The sequence below is a fragment of the Dromaius novaehollandiae genome, chromosome 1, assembly GCF_036370855.1.
Source record: "Dromaius novaehollandiae isolate bDroNov1 chromosome 1, bDroNov1.hap1, whole genome shotgun sequence".
NCBI lineage: Eukaryota > Metazoa > Chordata > Aves > Casuariiformes > Dromaiidae > Dromaius > Dromaius novaehollandiae.
The window spans coordinates 109,972,125-109,989,781 of NC_088098.1; the positions used below are offsets into that span (position 1 = coordinate 109,972,125).

At 37.2% G+C, this 17,657-nt stretch overlaps 1 protein-coding gene across 7 annotated transcripts in view; it reads left to right on the forward strand.

The window, feature by feature from the left end:
- USP25 (ubiquitin specific peptidase 25) overlaps positions 1 to 17,657 on the forward strand; it is a 97,107-nt gene that overhangs the window by 21,802 nt on the left and 57,648 nt on the right. For 5 of the 7 annotated variants that reach the window (XM_064523509.1, XM_064523490.1, XM_064523499.1 and 2 more), the window contains exons 3-5: positions 366 to 510; positions 9,983 to 10,106; positions 16,207 to 16,369. In XM_064523509.1, the coding sequence (XP_064379579.1) occupies positions 366 to 510; positions 9,983 to 10,106; positions 16,207 to 16,369 (432 nt within the window). Of the gene's footprint in view, positions 1 to 365; positions 511 to 8,789; positions 8,906 to 9,982; positions 10,107 to 16,206; positions 16,370 to 17,657 lie in introns of those variants that run through there. The other 2 variants (XM_026107978.2, XM_064523517.1) reach the window with 2 other exon arrangements.

Below are 17,657 nucleotides of genomic sequence, written 5' to 3' on the forward strand. Positions count from 1 at the left end.
ATCTCTATCCTTAAAAATGAAATGGCAGATTTTCAGAATAGTTCACTTAACTGCTGTCAAAGTCTTTGAGATTATGTTCATTATGCTAGTTGAGGAGTTGACCTGTGCTACGATACCTTTAATTTTTTTCTATGGTAGGTGGAGCTCTAACAAAGTAAATTTTTAGAACATGTCTTATCTCTGTTTTAGTTAAAAAGTAGTAAAGTGTGCAGAATGAGGGTCAAGTTTGGAAACTTTCTCACAGTATTTCACATGAAAATACAGTGTCGTTGATCATATAAGTTGCATGTAATTTGGTCATTTGCTATTAACAAAGCGAAAAAGAAATGGGGACTCTTATTTCTTGTTTTTGTTAATGCTTAAAGGACAGCAATGGTAATTTGGAGTTGGCTGTGGCTTTCCTCACTGCAAAGAATGCCAAGGTTCCCCAGCAAGAGGAGGCAACTTACTATCAAACAGCACTTCCTGGAAATGACAGATACATCAGTGTGGGCAGCCAAGCAGACACGAGTAGGTATTTTTCTCTTCACAAATTCAGTTTAAAGATGAGGAGAGTAAAACCTTGCCTGTAAGATTACCATTAATCTTGACTGATAATTCTTTCTTAACAATTTTTAGACTTACTCATTCTTTCTCTTCTTCTTTCAGCATATTTTTTTATTTTAGCTCTCCTTAAGCATACCTTTAACATGTATTTATGGTAGTAAACAGAAGGTGAATAACTGGGTTTTCATACCTTTTTTTTTTTCCCCTTTTGTAGGATTTATTTTGGGGGTGTGGAATAAATAAAGGCAAAAGCTGCGCAACCTGCCAACCTAAAAAGACATTTAGAAAAGAGCAAGTGTAACCACACATGAATGTATTTTTTAATAAGCTAAAGCAGACTTAACAGTAGCTTCTCCCTAATAGGGATGGCTTTCCCAAAGGGATAGATGAGAAGTCAGATTTGGATTTTGTAGTAAAAGAGCAAGCATTTTATATGTGAGAGTAATATTAAAAATGCTCCGCTTTGAGGGTTTTACCTAACTGATACAGGAGATTCCACAACCTTATATTACTCTGTCTCCAGCTTCAACTCCTATGTTTAAGTGCATAGTTCTTTTTATGAGAACATAGAGGAAGAAACATTAAAAACAATTGTATTTTTTATGAAGTGATGGTTTGGAAATTATTGAAGAAACTAGTTTTGCTTTTTTGTGGTCCTGCATGTTAAGTGTATTCTGCAAATAAATAACGAAATAAGATGAAAGAAAAAGTGAAAGGAAATTATGCAGCTGGATTGATTTCTGTAAAATCTGAGTTTCTTGATACTGTATTTGCCTTCCAAGATTCTAAACATAGACGCACAATATTTTTAAATAAATATATATTAACTATTTGACCATATGTGGTGCTTATCTGTTACTGAAAAGTGTAAATATATTTCACTTCATGCAAAGTGGGATTTTTTTTCTTTGTTTCAGTAACACTGAGATGGTTGTGGTGGCAACATTGTAAGGAAGTTTACTTAGAACTCATTGTCCATTGTACCATTGCCTTTCTTTTTGTCTCTAACACCTTGAAATGAACATCTTTAAAGCTTAGACTTTTTTTAAATGAGGGATGAGTTTAGTTTCAGCATTCTCTGATCAGAAACTGCTTTTCAATCCTTATTATTAGCACCCTGCATAAAGTGCACTGAGTACATTATGGGAAGTCTTGTATCCCCCAAGTAAGATTTGTTTGTTTGTTTTTGTCTTTATAAAGACAAAAAGAAACACCGGACAGAGTTAATTTTAAATGTCAAAAAATTGTCATTGAGTAAATGGAGACTATTTTCAACAAACATAGTTAACAAGTAACTAATTAATTAGTTACTAACTTGTCTTAGTCTTCAATATTGAAGATCTAGTATGACAGTGGAATAGTGAGCTGGGTTCTGGTGCAGTCTGTTTTATTAGATTTCTTACCAATCTCATTAATAGAAGTGTTTAAATTTTGCTGTCACTTAATATGCTATGCAACTTTATTGAAGATAAGAGGTTACAAGAGATACAAGAGAGAGTGGAGTCTAGCCTGCAGAGTTGATTTTGAGTTGCAGGTCCCAATAGTGCACTATAAGTCAGTAATTAAGAACTAGCACTAGCTGTTATGGAAAAAGCAGACAGACATCCCTTACGTGAGCTCTGTAGTCATGGGATCAGGTCCTCATTGGCAGCAAAGATGAGCCCTTCGCCAGCCTTCGCTGTTTAGGTTATAGGCTGAAGACATGTTACGAGATCAAGGCCCCTTGGCTGACTCTGTTTCTTCATATTAGAGGGGATATGAGAAAAGAACTAAGCACCTACAGCAGAAAAAAAGGCTAAACCATTCTGCCTGCTTTACCAATCTCTGATCATAGGGACCCCTAATCTGTAAAGCAGAGATCATACATGTTTTCTGCAAGAAGCTTTTACAGTTCTTACTTTGATCTGCTTGACTGTAATTAATCTGGTTCACAGATTCACAAATGCAGTACATTTAAAGTGGACAAGTGGCACAGCCATACATTTGTAAGCGCTGTCATGTAATGGAATGTGATGAAATACAGTGGATGATTTGGGAGAAGAAAATGGAAGGGTGGACATAGATGGAAGTAAAATATAAAGCAACGATAGCTTCAACCATCACTGTTCCCTTCTGCAAAAAAGAATGCTGCTACCACTTATCAGTAATTCTGAACTGCTGCCAGTATCTCGCCTTCCAAATTTGAATCCCTTTTACTACTCCACATAGGTATAATTAATTACATGAAGGTAATTATACCTTACCCTTATCTTTCCTTACTGCTTAACCATACATGTGCATTTGGAATTTATCATGTCGTGAGTAACCTAGGTTTGCAGTCCCACCAAGTTTTAAGTCATCCAAACTGGGAATAAGAGTAACAGATAAATTTCAGAACTGTCTTCTATACCAGAAAAAAATAATCCAGCCACTTATGGAGGTTTTTGAATGTATGCTCTGCATAAAGGTTTATTTAATTTATTCTGTGGTCTTGACTGACTGTTTCTTTGAAAGATGGTTAATTAGATAAGGGATAAAATAAATGTGTGTCTAACAGCATGTCATACTTTAAAAATCAGCTGTTAGCCTGGATTGTGCACTATGTCTTCAAAAACTGACAATGGTCATTTTGCTGCTTGAGCACTGAAGTTGCATTCAGCATGTAAGGAAGTACAAGGAAGTCCAAGCTACTCAACAGAAGCAGGGTCCTTACCTGGTTTCTGGCAATTTTTAGCAAATGCAGCATTTCAGTGGTTGCAAAAACTATTAATAGACTTTGCATGAAGATGTAGTCCTGTCTTAAAATCGAAGGCCGACTTGCACAATCTGTGTTATTCACAACACCGGCCTTTTTGCCTGTTCAAAACAGCATGTGCAAGCACCAGCAAGTGCAGTTTTTTCATGTTGAGAGTGGTGCATAGGTTATTTGATCCCTTTGCAAAGGCGGTGTTACTCTGTCTTTCATACTACAATGTGTTAGTGAGAAGTGCTTTAGTATTAGGATTGCAATGTACACGCGCATGCCTTTTCATCTAAGATCACCTTAACTCTCTGCTTAGTTGCGTATATCCTAGGCACAGCATTCAAAGTTGTGTTTTCATTTGCAGTAACTCAATATATTTGCATCTATGGCTGCAGAACAGAACTATAGCATTGCTAACCATGTATCAGTTTCCTTCTCTTTATTTGAGAAACTTGCAGAACCCTATTGCAGCAGCAAAAAGAAGCAGTGGAATGAAGGGAAGATGCATATTTTAGAAGTACTGTCTTTGAATGAAATAGCTGTCAAGACAATTTCCCTCTCACCTTTCTTTTGAAAACTCAAAAAATGTGAAAATTCTTTTTCACAGACACTAAACTAGTCTTTGCAATTGCACATACCACAGCGAAGACAAAGGATTTGAAGCCCTTTAAGTGCGTAGTATAATGTAACTATAAAATGCCACACACCAGCTAGAGGACTGTAGACTTCATTGCTTCTTGGAGCCTGGCTTTTTATATTTTCCTGTTCCTAGAATTTGAGTCCTTTGCATAGGTTTCAAAAATCATTCAGTCAGCCTCTTCCCACAAGGCCAGACTTAACTGCACCTGACCCTTCCTAACTGATGTTTATGTAAGCTATTTTTAAAAACCCCTTGCCTTCTAGAGTTTCTGAAAAAAACTTATAAAGCAGTTTGTTTAGGTGCTTCACTGTCCTTATTCTGAGAAAGCTACTCCTAATGTCTTACCTAAATCCCTCTCACTTTTGGGGAAACCCTTTAGTCTGTTTTATCCCCTGTCACTGGAGTGTACAGTTCATTCCTTTTGTCTTAGTATAAATGTTGTGTGATTAAAGACTGTTTGTCATGACTTCCCCTCAGTTTTCTCAGCTTTAAACTAAGCAGCCCAAATTTTTTTCAATGTCTTTGGCTCTATTTTCTATACCTATTGCCATTTTATTTGCCCTGTTACTCTTTCCCCCTCCTCCCCCATCCAGTTTTTACCCAAATTGATGTATATGATATTTCCTTTAATCCTGGCATAGGAACCCAGTTCTGGATCCTCATTAATTGTTCTGCCTCTCTCTTGAACTGCAGCACTCAAAACAAGAACAAAGACTCCAGCTGAGTCTTAACAATGTTCAGAAAAATGAACAAATCCCTCTAAATGTGTGTGTAATATTCTGTTGATATACCTCAGTATAACACTTTTTATTTCCTTTAGCACTATGATGATGAGAATTGCAAGTTAAGTGTGAATCAGCTGCAGCTCCCAGATCCTTTTTGGCACGAGTCCTAGTCAGGCCTCATTCTATAGCTGTGTGCTTCATTGTTTGAGGTTTATGAGTAGAATTTGACACCAGTTTCTTCTGTCACCTTACCAAACTCATATACCCCTGTGTGTCTTCATAACACTTCCTTCTGTTTCAGGGATTATTTGTGTCATCTCCCATCTTGATTCCTGGGACTTTCTCCAGGTGATATGGCAGGATCCCTGCTGCAAGATGTCAGGAGTCTTATGTCTTGATGTCCTCCTTTGATCTTGCTGGTTCACTTCCTCCTTTGTTCCATGACTACCTGTCACCTTGCCATTCCTGTTAGCATGAGAATAGTCAGTTTAAGGTGTTACCATCCTAGGACAGTATAAGAGTTAAGTGCAGTTGAGATGAGGAAGTTCCTGTAGGGTAGCCATGTCTGCCCTTTCATCGGTAGACAGCTTTCATCAATAGACAGGTTTCATCAGAGCTGTTTGGTTTGGCTAAGCAACTGCTGGGATGTGATATATTCTGTCTCGTCCACTTCAGTTTTTACCCAAATCAGCATAAGCAGCATTCTTTTAAATCTAGACGCAGGAACTCAGTTCCACCATGAAGTTAAACATCACAGAGTAGACCATAGGATATAGGATCTTGCTTAGCTCTGCTAGTAATAAATAAAAGTGATGTAATCTTAATGTCTTGCTTTTTTTTGCCCCTCCCCCCTTCCCATAATGTTGATGTGTTGAAATTGTAGTCATGTTGTTGGCTTTCCAAACTTGACAACTATCCGTTGAACCCATCAGGCTTGCCCCTTTATTTTCCTTTCCCCGTGCCAGCAGTTGCATCACTATGGTTGTTCATTGCCTGTCCCTGTGTTCAATTGCTACTTCAAATCTGTCCCTCATGCTGAGTTTCCCAGCCTACTTATGTTTGAAGTTTCTACCCTCTACCTTCTCCTTGTACAACTAGTAAGTCAATAACACTGTAATTATTTTAATGACAAAGGCAACTGCCAAGAAAGAATTATTTATTTAAAAGATGCAAACTTCCTAAATAAGCACACTGAATAAGAAGGTTTTTAAGAAGGTACATGCACACACACAATATATGTATGTGTATTATATATACCTGTATATTTGTCACAAGTTTCAATATACAACTTATTTGCTTTTCTATAATGACAAAGAATATTAAACTCGCTGGATCTTATGTACCAGCAGCACACATCATAGTTTAATATGTTGTAAAACAAAAATATTGCTTTTAGCAAAACAGCTTATTAATTCTGCCTATTAATTTTAGTTGAATAAACATCATGAATGTGGTTAGCCAGATTGTTTTGAGCAATTTCTTTAGCAGTTCATAAAAATTTTTGTTTGTTCTGTAGTTATGGCTTAGTACTAAAAAAATGCAAACAACTATCTGATTTACAGTAAGAAGTGCCTTTATGAGGATAAGCCATTGGGAACTACAGGGTTCTTCAGCCTAAATGAGAGGGGTATAACAAAATCAACACGCATGAGTTAAAACACAGTAAATATAAATTTGGAAATGTGGCATTAATCTTAATACTTTTGTGAGTTGCATCCTTCAGCCAATCACAGAAAACTTAGTGGGCAAGAAATTATGTGTCTGTGTTTATAAAAGAAAAAATAATCTACTCTGACCTCATATGTATGTCTGATTAAATACTTTGGGTAGAAATCCTCCCTGCTGTTCCCCCATACTCAGAACTTGAACACAGAAATCAGTTGGTCAGATGGGAAGCTTCAGTAGATGAGTTTTGTGGATGAATTCCACTACTAATTGCTGTAAAATAAACACTGGCATGGGCACTATACAGTCCCAGTGGAATAAGCATCCAAAAATATAGTGTAGGGTTGAATTTATTATCAGTCTTGAGAGAATGCAAAAATCATTATACTTGTAATGTAACTGCTTGAAAACTGGACATCTTGCTTTTCAGTTAAAAATCATTTTCCCATATAAGAATTTACAAAACATGAGATTAAAAAAAACACTGCATGAATTTCAGGTAAGGAAAGTACATTTGTGTAATCTATAATCGAATGCTGGGAATGCAGCTGTGTCACTTCTGTTATGAGTTCTTTTGGGATCTCCTCTTTATGCTTAGGATTCAAGACATATGTGAGCTGTTGCAGCTTAATGAGTTACTGTATCAGCTGTGATGCTGAAAAAGACCTTGTGTCAGCTCCAAGTACAACCAGCAAGATCTAACATACATCAGCTTAAATATCCAAACCATTTTATTTCACATTTCTTACAAAGTAAGAGCTCAGTCAGTTACCCTGGATAATCTGATAACTTATGTCACAAAAATAAATTTCTAGGTATGGTAGGTGAACCCTCCATGACATGAATTAATTACACTGCTCACATGTGGTAGAAGGTCTTCACTGTATTATATTTTTTTTATGTCAGTCAGGGACAATGCATATATGAAAATAACATTTATAAAGAGAATCCTATAATGTCTGCTCCAAAGTCCTGGCATGGTGAAGCGTCTGTTCTGTTGACTTGGTTTCTGAAAGAAAGCTGAAGTTGAGGATTTTGGTTTTTAATTTTAAAATAATGTAATTGCTGGTAATATGAATGGTAATAAAGTTCTGAACATATAGTGTGGTGGTACAGATTAATACAGATTAAGAAGCTAGGGCAGTGCAAAGAAATTGTGTAATTTAATGAAAGTGCTAGTTGGATTTGACCTTGATAGTCTTTGTCTTTTTTTTTTTTTTTTTTGTTTGTTTGTTTGTATGACAGTGGGAGCTTTTGTTAGCAGCAAAATTTTCAGCTAGTTTGAGTTTTTCTGCAAAATACTCCCCATATAAGGGACTTCACCTTTTAATCTAGCTTTCTTGTTATTACTGTATAAGAGTTTCATCATTCTTAGCTGAGAAGAGATTAGCTGAAGGAGTCTTTTTCTCTGAGAGTAAATGATCAGAGTAATCCCATAGTTCCATCACCAATGTGTGTGGCTATTAAATTTAAGCTTACTCCATCTTCAGTTGTGACCACTATTACCACTTTCAGAAAAACAGGATGTCTCCAGTGGAGATGCAGCATTTACGTGTGAATACTTGCAAATGGGTAGAAAATAGACATAAGCTGTAGTCACAGATTTTTAAAGCCCAGTATGTAGTACATGAAGCCACACAATGCCATCATCACTGCTGGCCTTTCTACCCTTGATTCTGCTGTCACATTGCAGAACAAAGCCATATTTTCATGCAGCCTGGGTTGTGGTGGTTATTTAGCCTGACCCTATGTTGTTCTCAACACATGACAGCTCGTATCTCAAAGCTGCTGTGGGTGTGACTTCTGCTGGTCTTTCCCATAGTTTCTTCAGTTCTTTCAAAGGAGAATTTCAGGCATCCGAGTTAAAGTATCATTCTGACATCCTGAAAGACCTGAACTGACTATAGAAAAATAAGAATAAAATACATAAAGTGCTGCTGCTTCTCTGGCCATAGTGTTGTTTCATACTTCCAGATCATGACAGTTTGTGTAGCTTACTTTACAGGTAAGAATGCTTTGCTTAAAGGCTCACTAAATTAAGCTGAAATTCAACAAAACAGCATTATTATGTGGAAATGCGTGAAGAAAGTAATTTTTAAAGATGCTGGTGTTAACAGAAAAGTTCCTTTTACAACTTCTCTTCAGTTTCAGTCTTCCATGAGTACAAGTGGTCCTGTTTGCTGTTAATACGTAGCTATGGAAATGATGGTTGTATCATACATTCAGAATTTTATTTTGATCTGATGAGAAATATCACAGCCAAGTAAGTCCAGGGAAATAATGAAAGCTAGCTCTACAGTGAGTCAGGCCATCCAGGAGAAAAGTCAGAAGCTAAAAAGAGAAGCTCTTTGGGAATGAGTTATTGAGCTGGCCGGTGGGAGGAGAAACGCAAGCATGCTGCTCATCTCTTTTTTTGTGAGCAGCCACCAGTTGTGAATCTGTTTCTCTTTCTTCCACAGTCTTTTAACTTCTAATGTTAAAACCCCAGGCTGGAGAGTTATCCTTTTAATAGTTCTTTGGGTAAACTTTGCCCTTGGAGACGGACTGAAAATGGCAGGGTACCAGCACACTGTGTGCGTGTCTGCCTGTCTGACATTGCACATAAAGGTCAGTTATGCACTTTCCCCTGTCTTTCTGTCTGGCTGACTTGCAAAATGAGATTTTTGGCCCTAGAAGTCATGATAACCAAAGACCTTGGCTCTTTTGAAAGTCTTTTGCAGCTAACAGGCATTCCTGTTGGCCCTGACCGCTTTGGAAAGCGTGGCTGTGCCTGACGGAGGAATGATTTGTTTAGCAACGTGATGTGAATAATGAAATTCCTATTTACTCAGAAGAGGGAACGTTGTTGCTGTGTACAGGAAGCAGGGAGGCTTATAGGGAATATTAGCATCTGATTCTTTAGATTAGTGTCGGAGAAGAAGAAAGAAATAGGCTTGTTTTCATCTTTATTGCCCAGTTAGAAGCCCACCAGCATTCCTCACTTACCAAAGGATGGATCCTCATTTTGACTTTGTTTCCTTAATTCTGCTGTTTAGATGGGATGTTTCCAGTAGACAAATTGGATTTAAATGTATATTTAAATGTGTTCAGAAAATGAATATGCAAATAAAATAGAAAAGAAGTAGATTAAGTCAGGAACTCTCCCACATGTTGCGAAACTGTGTAAAAGTACTTGGCTTACTAATGTACAAAAATATTTGTAAGATTTGGGGCTTCTGTCTGTATTTTGGGCAAATTCAGCACACATTTCTCCATGTGGAGGAAGAATAACTATGCTCAATGAAGATATCCTTTTTATGAGAAAGTAGTTTCCATCGTGTGCATCCTGGAAGCAACTGATTACGGTAGCTGAAGTAATACATTAAAATGCATTGCTTTAAAAGGACTTTCAGAAACTATGGATTTGTAAATTTGGCCCATAGCTTTATGAAACTTAAGATCCTTAGGAGAAAGGAAGGCTGTTTTCAGTCATATCTTAGCGAGAGCAAGCTGCTGAGATTCTTATTTGGCCTTGAGGTGGAAGGGAGCAATTTGCACAGCTAGTCGTTAGAAGAAAGCAGGCCACAAGAAGGATGGACTTGAATGCAGTTTAGCAATCCCCATGGGTTCTGTGTCCTCTACAGTAAGACTTACCTTTCATTCTGTTTCACTTTTAATTTTGAGAAAGATAGTTTTGCTTTTCAGATGTGATTGATCTCACTGGAGATGATAAAGATGATCTTCAGAGGGCAATTGCCTTGAGTTTGGAGGAATCAAACAGGGCATTCAGGGAGACTGGAATAACAGATGAGGAACAAGCCATTAGCAGGTAAACAAAACAACTTATATAAAGCAGAAATTAAAATTAAAGAGTTGGAGATTGGCCTGTATTGCTTTTTATAATTTTTTTAATTTAACAAAGAATAACTTGTTTGTTTTCACTTATGCTACTGATATGCTTGGCTTCAGGATGTTGCTTTAATATATTGTATGTTCTACACTGGAAAATAGTTTATTATCTTTGGGCTAGGAGTTAATAGCATGTTTCACACCCGTGTATTTTTTTTTAACATTGAGGAAGTGGATGGAGGTGGAGAATATATGATCATATTTAAATAGGACCTAAAACTGAAAGATTGTGTTGTGTATTGGGTAAAAAGTGATGAAAAGAAAATACAATTAAGAAGCTAATAAGGTCTTTATCCCCTTTTTACATTGTTCATTTTACAGTAACACTTTCTTACCTCTGTGATAAGGCCGAGATGGGGGAGGAGATAGTACTGCTATGACCTGAGTGTACTAGGAGCAACCATGATATTTTAGCTGATAAAGTATGTTATTAACCTGTTTAACAAACAGGTTTTATAAGTTTTAAGTGAAGCTTACTTTTCACCTTAATGTTTTATAAACTTGATTTTCTCAACTTGGGGGTGTAAGAGTTTGTAAGTTAACTTTTGATCAGATTTGACAGTAACTTACAATAACTTCTTACAGTGTGTGTTTATGTGTAAATGTAAATATACTTACGAAGTACTTGCAACTTGAAACTAAACCTGGATTTTGGGTTGTGTGGTCGATGTTTTGGGGTTTTTTTTTTATTTTTTTATTTTTTGGCTGTGGCTGGAAAATGGCATTGATTTGATTCTCATGTTGGCAGGTTAAGTACTGCCCGTTTGTAAGAGAGTAGTTTTAAAAAGGACTGATTTAGGTATGCAAGGCTCACAGCAATAATTCTTTTGCCCAGTTCCCTGTGTCTGGCAGACTAGATGGCCTCTCAGAAAAGCCCATCTTTGAGACTGTCTCTCCGTTACGTTATCCACCATGATTTTCTTTTTTCTTTTGAAAAACAAGTGGATTAGTTGTGAGAGTAAACATACCAACAAATTATGCCCTCTTGCATTTGTGACAAAATTCTGTGGGTTGTTTTTTTTTTTTTTTTTTTGGTGACAAGATTTGTGACAAAAATAGTATTTGAGTGTAGGATAACATAGTTTTAGGAAAGAGTGGTGAAATGAGGGAGCTTTATATTCTCATCAATAATTGGAAAAAGGTTTTTAAGGGTTCTTTTTTCTAAGACCTCAGCATATGCTTAGCATACAAGGTTATGGTAGAAATTCTGTCTGGTTTTGGTTCAGCTTTTGTGTGTTCCTCTGTGAAGGCCAGAACTCTCACAATTACAGCATTGTGATTTAGGTGGCAGCTCAGGGAAACAGACCTGTTTCTGCATTAGGAAGACTTTTTCGTCTTTTTTTTTCTCGCCAGACTTTGACTGCTTCTGCTGTGCTCACTTCGTGTGAGCCTGGAGGCTTTAGTTTTTTTCCAGTGGCCTTGTGTTTTCCACTTGTCAGACTAAAAAGTTCTTTTTAGTCTTATCTACCTACTCCATAACTAAATATTATAAATGTTCTACTTAAATTATGTGGGTTTTTTTTTCCTGGTTGCAGAAAAGAGTGAAGTAGTATGCCATTTTTTTTCATACATAGCGTGTGCAAAAGCGTGTAGGCACTCTCTTCAGTTATATACAGAGACAAATACTGGTCCTCTTTTGATGAAGCTATATTAGAGGCATATATTTGATTGCACAGTTACACAAGATGTGTATGCTAATTTCAGAGCTTGTTGCTACCAAGAGGGATAGGGCCTATACCCCATACCACATATCTTTTTCTTGCTGTGTTATTCTTTGCAGTGTTTGTTCGGACAATCCAGTTCACAAACCTAAGCAAAAATATTTACTAAAGGATTCAAGGAGTGTCATGGCATAAGAAAGGGAATAGGACTTTGTGGATGGAGGCAGAGAAAAGAAAGAATCGGCCTCTTTTGGCAGTGCTGAGGTATTAGATCAACTCAGTTACTTACCAAGATATGCCCTGAGTTGATAGCAAGTTATTTCTGAATGGTACAAATACAGGAAATTCAGAATTCTTGCTCAGAACCATTTGGTCAGTTTTCTTAAGGATCAGACTGCAGATTGTTTTTTTAAAAAAATCACTTTCTGGTTAACACCCCACAGAAGAATGTTGGCATTCCAATAAAAAAACAGAGTATGCATGTTAGACTTCTGAAAACAAAAAGTAAAACACAGTGGTTGTAAACAAGTCAAGCTGCAGTCACTTTCTTCTGTTTTTCTAAGTTAAGTAAGAAGCAGAGATCAAATAGGAGCTCAATAATAAGTCAATTCAAATACTGAAATCTTTCATTTTTAATGAATTAGGATGTGTGCCTATTTAAATAATTTTCGAAATAGAGGAGTGTTTTTTCAAAGGTACACGTAGGGTTTTAGAACCTAATTTGCGCTGATTTTATTTGAGTTTTTCGGGGAACATTATTGGCATTTCTTAACATGTGTAATTAATGTTGCATGGATGTAGAATTTTTCTTCCTGAGTATAATTGCTTTGTGGTACTGAGTGGGGACAGATCTGATCACTACATAGATGTTGAGGAGTGTAGCTGAAATGTCCAAGAGTGTCCAAGCTAAACGTTTTGTGCATGGCATGTTTGAAGCGTTTAGTGTTCCCTCTTTAAATCTCCCAGTGATATGTTTACATTCAGTGCATTTACTAATATGAAAAAGCTTTTCCTATTAGTAATACTCTTAATGGATTGAAGGAGAATGAGGTTGGCCAGATAGGGGTTCACTGGGAAGACCAGTAAGATGACTGAAGGGGAAAGTAGCTGAGAGTATGCATTGTGTCTACAGCAGTGTCCATGTTTCAGTGAGAGTCCATACTCGGTGCATACAGATGTGCACAACCTCTGGGCATTTTCTTTACATGGTCACTGAAACTGCTGGGGACTCTGCACTATGGTATGCAGTATCTGTGCAGATAAAAGGTGAAACTGCAGAGGAAGATAGGGTTGGGGGGATTTCTGGATGTCCAGCTGGAAGAAAGCCACAATACGTAGATTTTTTTCCTTGTTCTTCTTTGCCAAGTAGCCTGCCAGAGTGGCTTTTCTTCAGTATGCTTAATGGGCTTCCTCAAAATGGCTTGGCTGAACTTTCATGCTATGGACCTGTTTTTGCCCTAGGTTTATTACATTGTGTGGCTAACCACGTGCAAGGAGCTCTGGAAAGCTGCTTGGCTATGCCCAGCTTGTTATTGAGAGAAAGAAAACATCCCAAACCAAGGGTGGCATTAACTAACCTTCAGTGAAAGTTACGCTCTGAACAGGATCCCACTGCAAGGAGATGGGGAAGCCTCTCGTCCCATGAAGCCGGTGACGTGCCGTATCCCACGCACGGCTTATGGCTCTGTTACTAGTGATTCCTACTGTGGTCTCTGTTGATGGTGTTGAAGGGTGTATTTTGGCTGCTTGATCAGATTGCCAAATCCTGTGCTAACTGTCTGAATAGGTACTCATTTGGTTGAAGAACAACACATTAGTAACATACTTTAAGATAGCCTCCCAAATCACATTCTTTGGGCTGTAGTGACGTTATGGTATAAGGGAAGTGGGGGTACTTCCTACACTGGTGAATGCATTCCTACTGAGCAGCTTTTGAGCTGATCACTGGGTTCCTGTTTAATATGCTCACTTTTATTTTAGAGTGATTCACACTATCATTGTAGCTGAAAATGAATTTGGCTTATAAGGTGTACAGGTATGGCACGTGCTCTCTGAGGACAAATAATGTGATAAGTAAACTTTTCTCAAGAACTGGTTCTTTATTTCTGGGAAAGAATCTCATGAAGCTATAAGAACTAAATACTTTATTAAAACATGAAAACAGATTTGAGAGGGAGTCCTCGAGGAAGAGGAAATCCCTCTCCTGCTACAGAAATATGAAAGCAAACATGAGGGAGAAATTTTAATAAGTAATTAAATTGATAAATGCCACTACTCTTGGGCTCTACTTCTATGTGAGGTACAAGGGCCTGCGATCATTTCCTGTGCCAGGAAACCAGTCTCCCGTAGTAAGGTAACTCAGGCTTCCTTTTTTTCCTCTCGAGGATCCGAGCTTTGATTTGCAGGTGGGGCTTAGCAGAACTCTGCTGGAAAAAGCTGTCTAGGAAAAACATGCGTTGGCCTAGCCTGGCCATCTTTTCCTAAGCTGGACATATATACAGCCTTATATATATGTGGTAGTCCTGTTAGAATAATATTCTAAGTGTGTTGTAGTCTGTCAGAGCCTTTAGGTTTTAAAGTTCCCTTCAGTTTACTTTAAACTAGAGTTTAGATCATTCTTTCTGAATGAGAAATTATTTTAAATGTGTATGACATTTGTTTTGATTTCATTTTTAATGTCGTCATCAGCTAACTCGTACTCTCAAAGCAGTTACCCTAGCAATGATAATGTTACCTTCCTGAGTTTTAGATGACCACTGTGTAAGAGTCTTTGTTTACCACTGAAGAATCAGGTTACATCACTACGCATTGTTTGAAGAAATGTCAGTGATCTCTACTGAACAGTAATAAGAGAGCACAGAGTCTTCAAAGGTCATATATGTACTTTCAATGCCTTTGGAAAAGGATGTGCTATTTATAAGGGTATCTGTCAAAAATCAAACGTTTGAAACTGACTAATCCAAAGGTAATTCCAAGTTTCAGGTTCTTCTGAGATTTATTGTTGCAAACGTATTTATACCAAATGAACTCTTAAATTCTAAATGTTCTTGTTTTTTCAAAATATATAATAATAGCAAATCAGTATGTTCCCTGAAGCAGTTGGTCTGCAGTAAGTTCATATAGTGCTTCATAGTTCTTGCAAGTCTTGTAAGACACCTTTTGTTAATTTGACAGGGACAGTCTGAAACAAAAATATGCAGTTGGGAAACAGTGATACGTGATTGTGGGGTTTTTGATGATTTTTTTTGTTGTTGTTGTTTTTAAGATGTTCAAACTTTGTCCTTTAGAAATTCTCTTTAAAGACCAGCCTAAACCTGCCTCTCTCTGCTGTTTAGTTGGTCTAGAACAGATGAAGATGACCCTTCAGACTACATAGACAACTTAAGTGCTTGTCATTTAACTTCTGAAATCCTGTGCTGGGGTGAACTTGGTGGCTCAGTAGCAGCTCAGCCATTTGTATAAGAGTCCGACTGGATAGTTGCAAACAGTCACCTTGTCATCTGTCCCCAAGCCAGACTGATCTGCTTATCAGTTAGAGCATTCGTTCTATGACTTTAATGTATCCATGCATATCTTCCTATTTAGAATATCTAGCTCTTGCAAATTACCTTTAAGGTGTCCTTTGTCACCAGACTGAGGATGTGCGCTGAGGTAGAAATACTGTGTTGAGTGAAGCTTGAGTTTGGGAGTATACACACTATCAGATTTGATTATCATGTGAAATACGATCTTTCTGCTTAAATCATATAGGAACAGTTTTCCTGCAAGCAGGGTGGTATACAATTAATTTGTAGGGTGACAATTTAAAAATTGTGGGGGTATATTTTTCCATGGCTCATAAAGTAATTACTTGCTATGTAAAGCAATTAATACAGTGACATAAGATGCAGAAATGGAAATTAAACAGCTGGGTTCCTTTTTTCTGAAAGTTACCTAGTTGACTTTGGTTTCCTATCAGTAAAATAAATATTGGTTACTTTGTGCTTTACATAGCACTAAGAGTATCTGTAGGTGAAAGTGCTGTGTGACAGACTAAAAATATTGCCTCATATTTCTTGTCGTCCATCCTATTTGAATCTGATTCTTAAGTATTTGACTTCTTATAGACATGGTGCTTGTACCTAGTGCTCTCATAGGAGAGTTTCTCATTTTCCAAAAGGTAACAGAATAATTGTAATATATTTACAAGTAAAACAGCATCTTATTGCACATATATCTGCTTTAAAAACAAGCTCAGCGACAAAAAAAAAAAAAAAAATCAGATGTTATAATTATGATGTCTGGATCATCTGTAACTAAAAGTGTTTTAAAATGTCTTTTTGCTTTTTCTCACGTCTTTCCCTCCCTTCTGTTCTGAAGAGTTCTAGAAGCCAGTATTGCAGAAAATAAAGCGAGTTTAAAGAGGACGCATCCAGAGGTGTGGAGTGACTCTCCAAACCCTTATGATCGAAAGCGGCAAGACAACTGTCCAGTAGGATTAAAGAATGTTGGCAACACATGCTGGTTTAGTGCTGTCATTCAGGTAAGAACCTGCTCTGATTAGCTATGTATACTCTTTCTTGGATTTAATGTTAGGTGAGTTATCCTAAGTAGATAGCATCTCAGTGTTGTTTTCCTGGGTAGTTTAGGCCACTGAATGAGGCATGTTTGAGCATCACTTATTTATCACATAGCTAAACATGGTCATGCGTATGTCTGGTTGAAGTGTAGTAAATACTGTAGTATAAGTAAGTGAAGCTTCAAAATAAATGTCTCTTATTAAAACTTGTTGAAGGCAAGGGGTTGAGTCTCTGAATGTCTTGAGTGCCCGCACCTCATGCTGACTTCAGTGACAGATGCAGATGTTAAAAACCTGTAAAAATTGGATTACGGATGTGGAACGAACTTTTTATATAAAAAGTAACATATGCAAATGGTTGAAAGGCGGTGGCTGACAGTGTAGGTAAAGGAAATGAGAAGCCCTCAGTCATGGAATACTTACTAGAATAGCTGCAAGGAGATGTTTGGCTGAATACGGTGAAAAAGGAATGAGTAACAGGAGAGAACCTGAGACAGGGGAAAGTGAAGGCCTGATGCAGATGTATCTGTTTTGGGATTACTTTACTTACTACAGTCAGTATTTGTGCTGTTACTCTGTTTTTGTGTGTATATATAGCTGACTGCTGACTTGTAATAATAGCTTAGTTCAACTAGCTATGTAGAAGATTTTTGTTTCACTTAAGTAGAAGAAGCCACCTCATTTTTTTAAAGTATGTTTAATGGGAAAATGAATGTGGATACAGCAACTTGTCTATGAAATCTAATGTTGTAATATCGAGCATTCTTTGTACATAAGCTTTATGAGTGCTGCTTTTGAGAGATTTTTTTTAGCAGTGATTGTTAAATCTGTATGCTTCTGTAGATACATTCAAAAGTCTCTAAACCCACAGAAAATCGTGGATGAAACTGAAATGTGATTGGAGCGCTTTTTTTTTTTTATTTTATGGGAAGTAAATTCAGCATATTGTAACTCTTGATACCGTCTGACATTTTGAGACAAAGAAAACTAGATATTTAATACCTATTTTCAACAAATCACTGTCAAGCTGAAGGACTTCAGATAAACTAATACTGTTTTTTTCATAATGATGGCTCTTATACTTCAGGCAAAGAGTTCATTTAGCTCACTGCTCTGTCTCTAGCACTTTCCACAAATGGATGCTTAAAAAGAGTACAAATGAGATAAGTATGTATGATACTGCTCTCCTAAAACATTCCCAAGCCTCCAGCTACTTTTGGCTCAGAGGATTTCTTGGTCCTGTTGCAGTTTG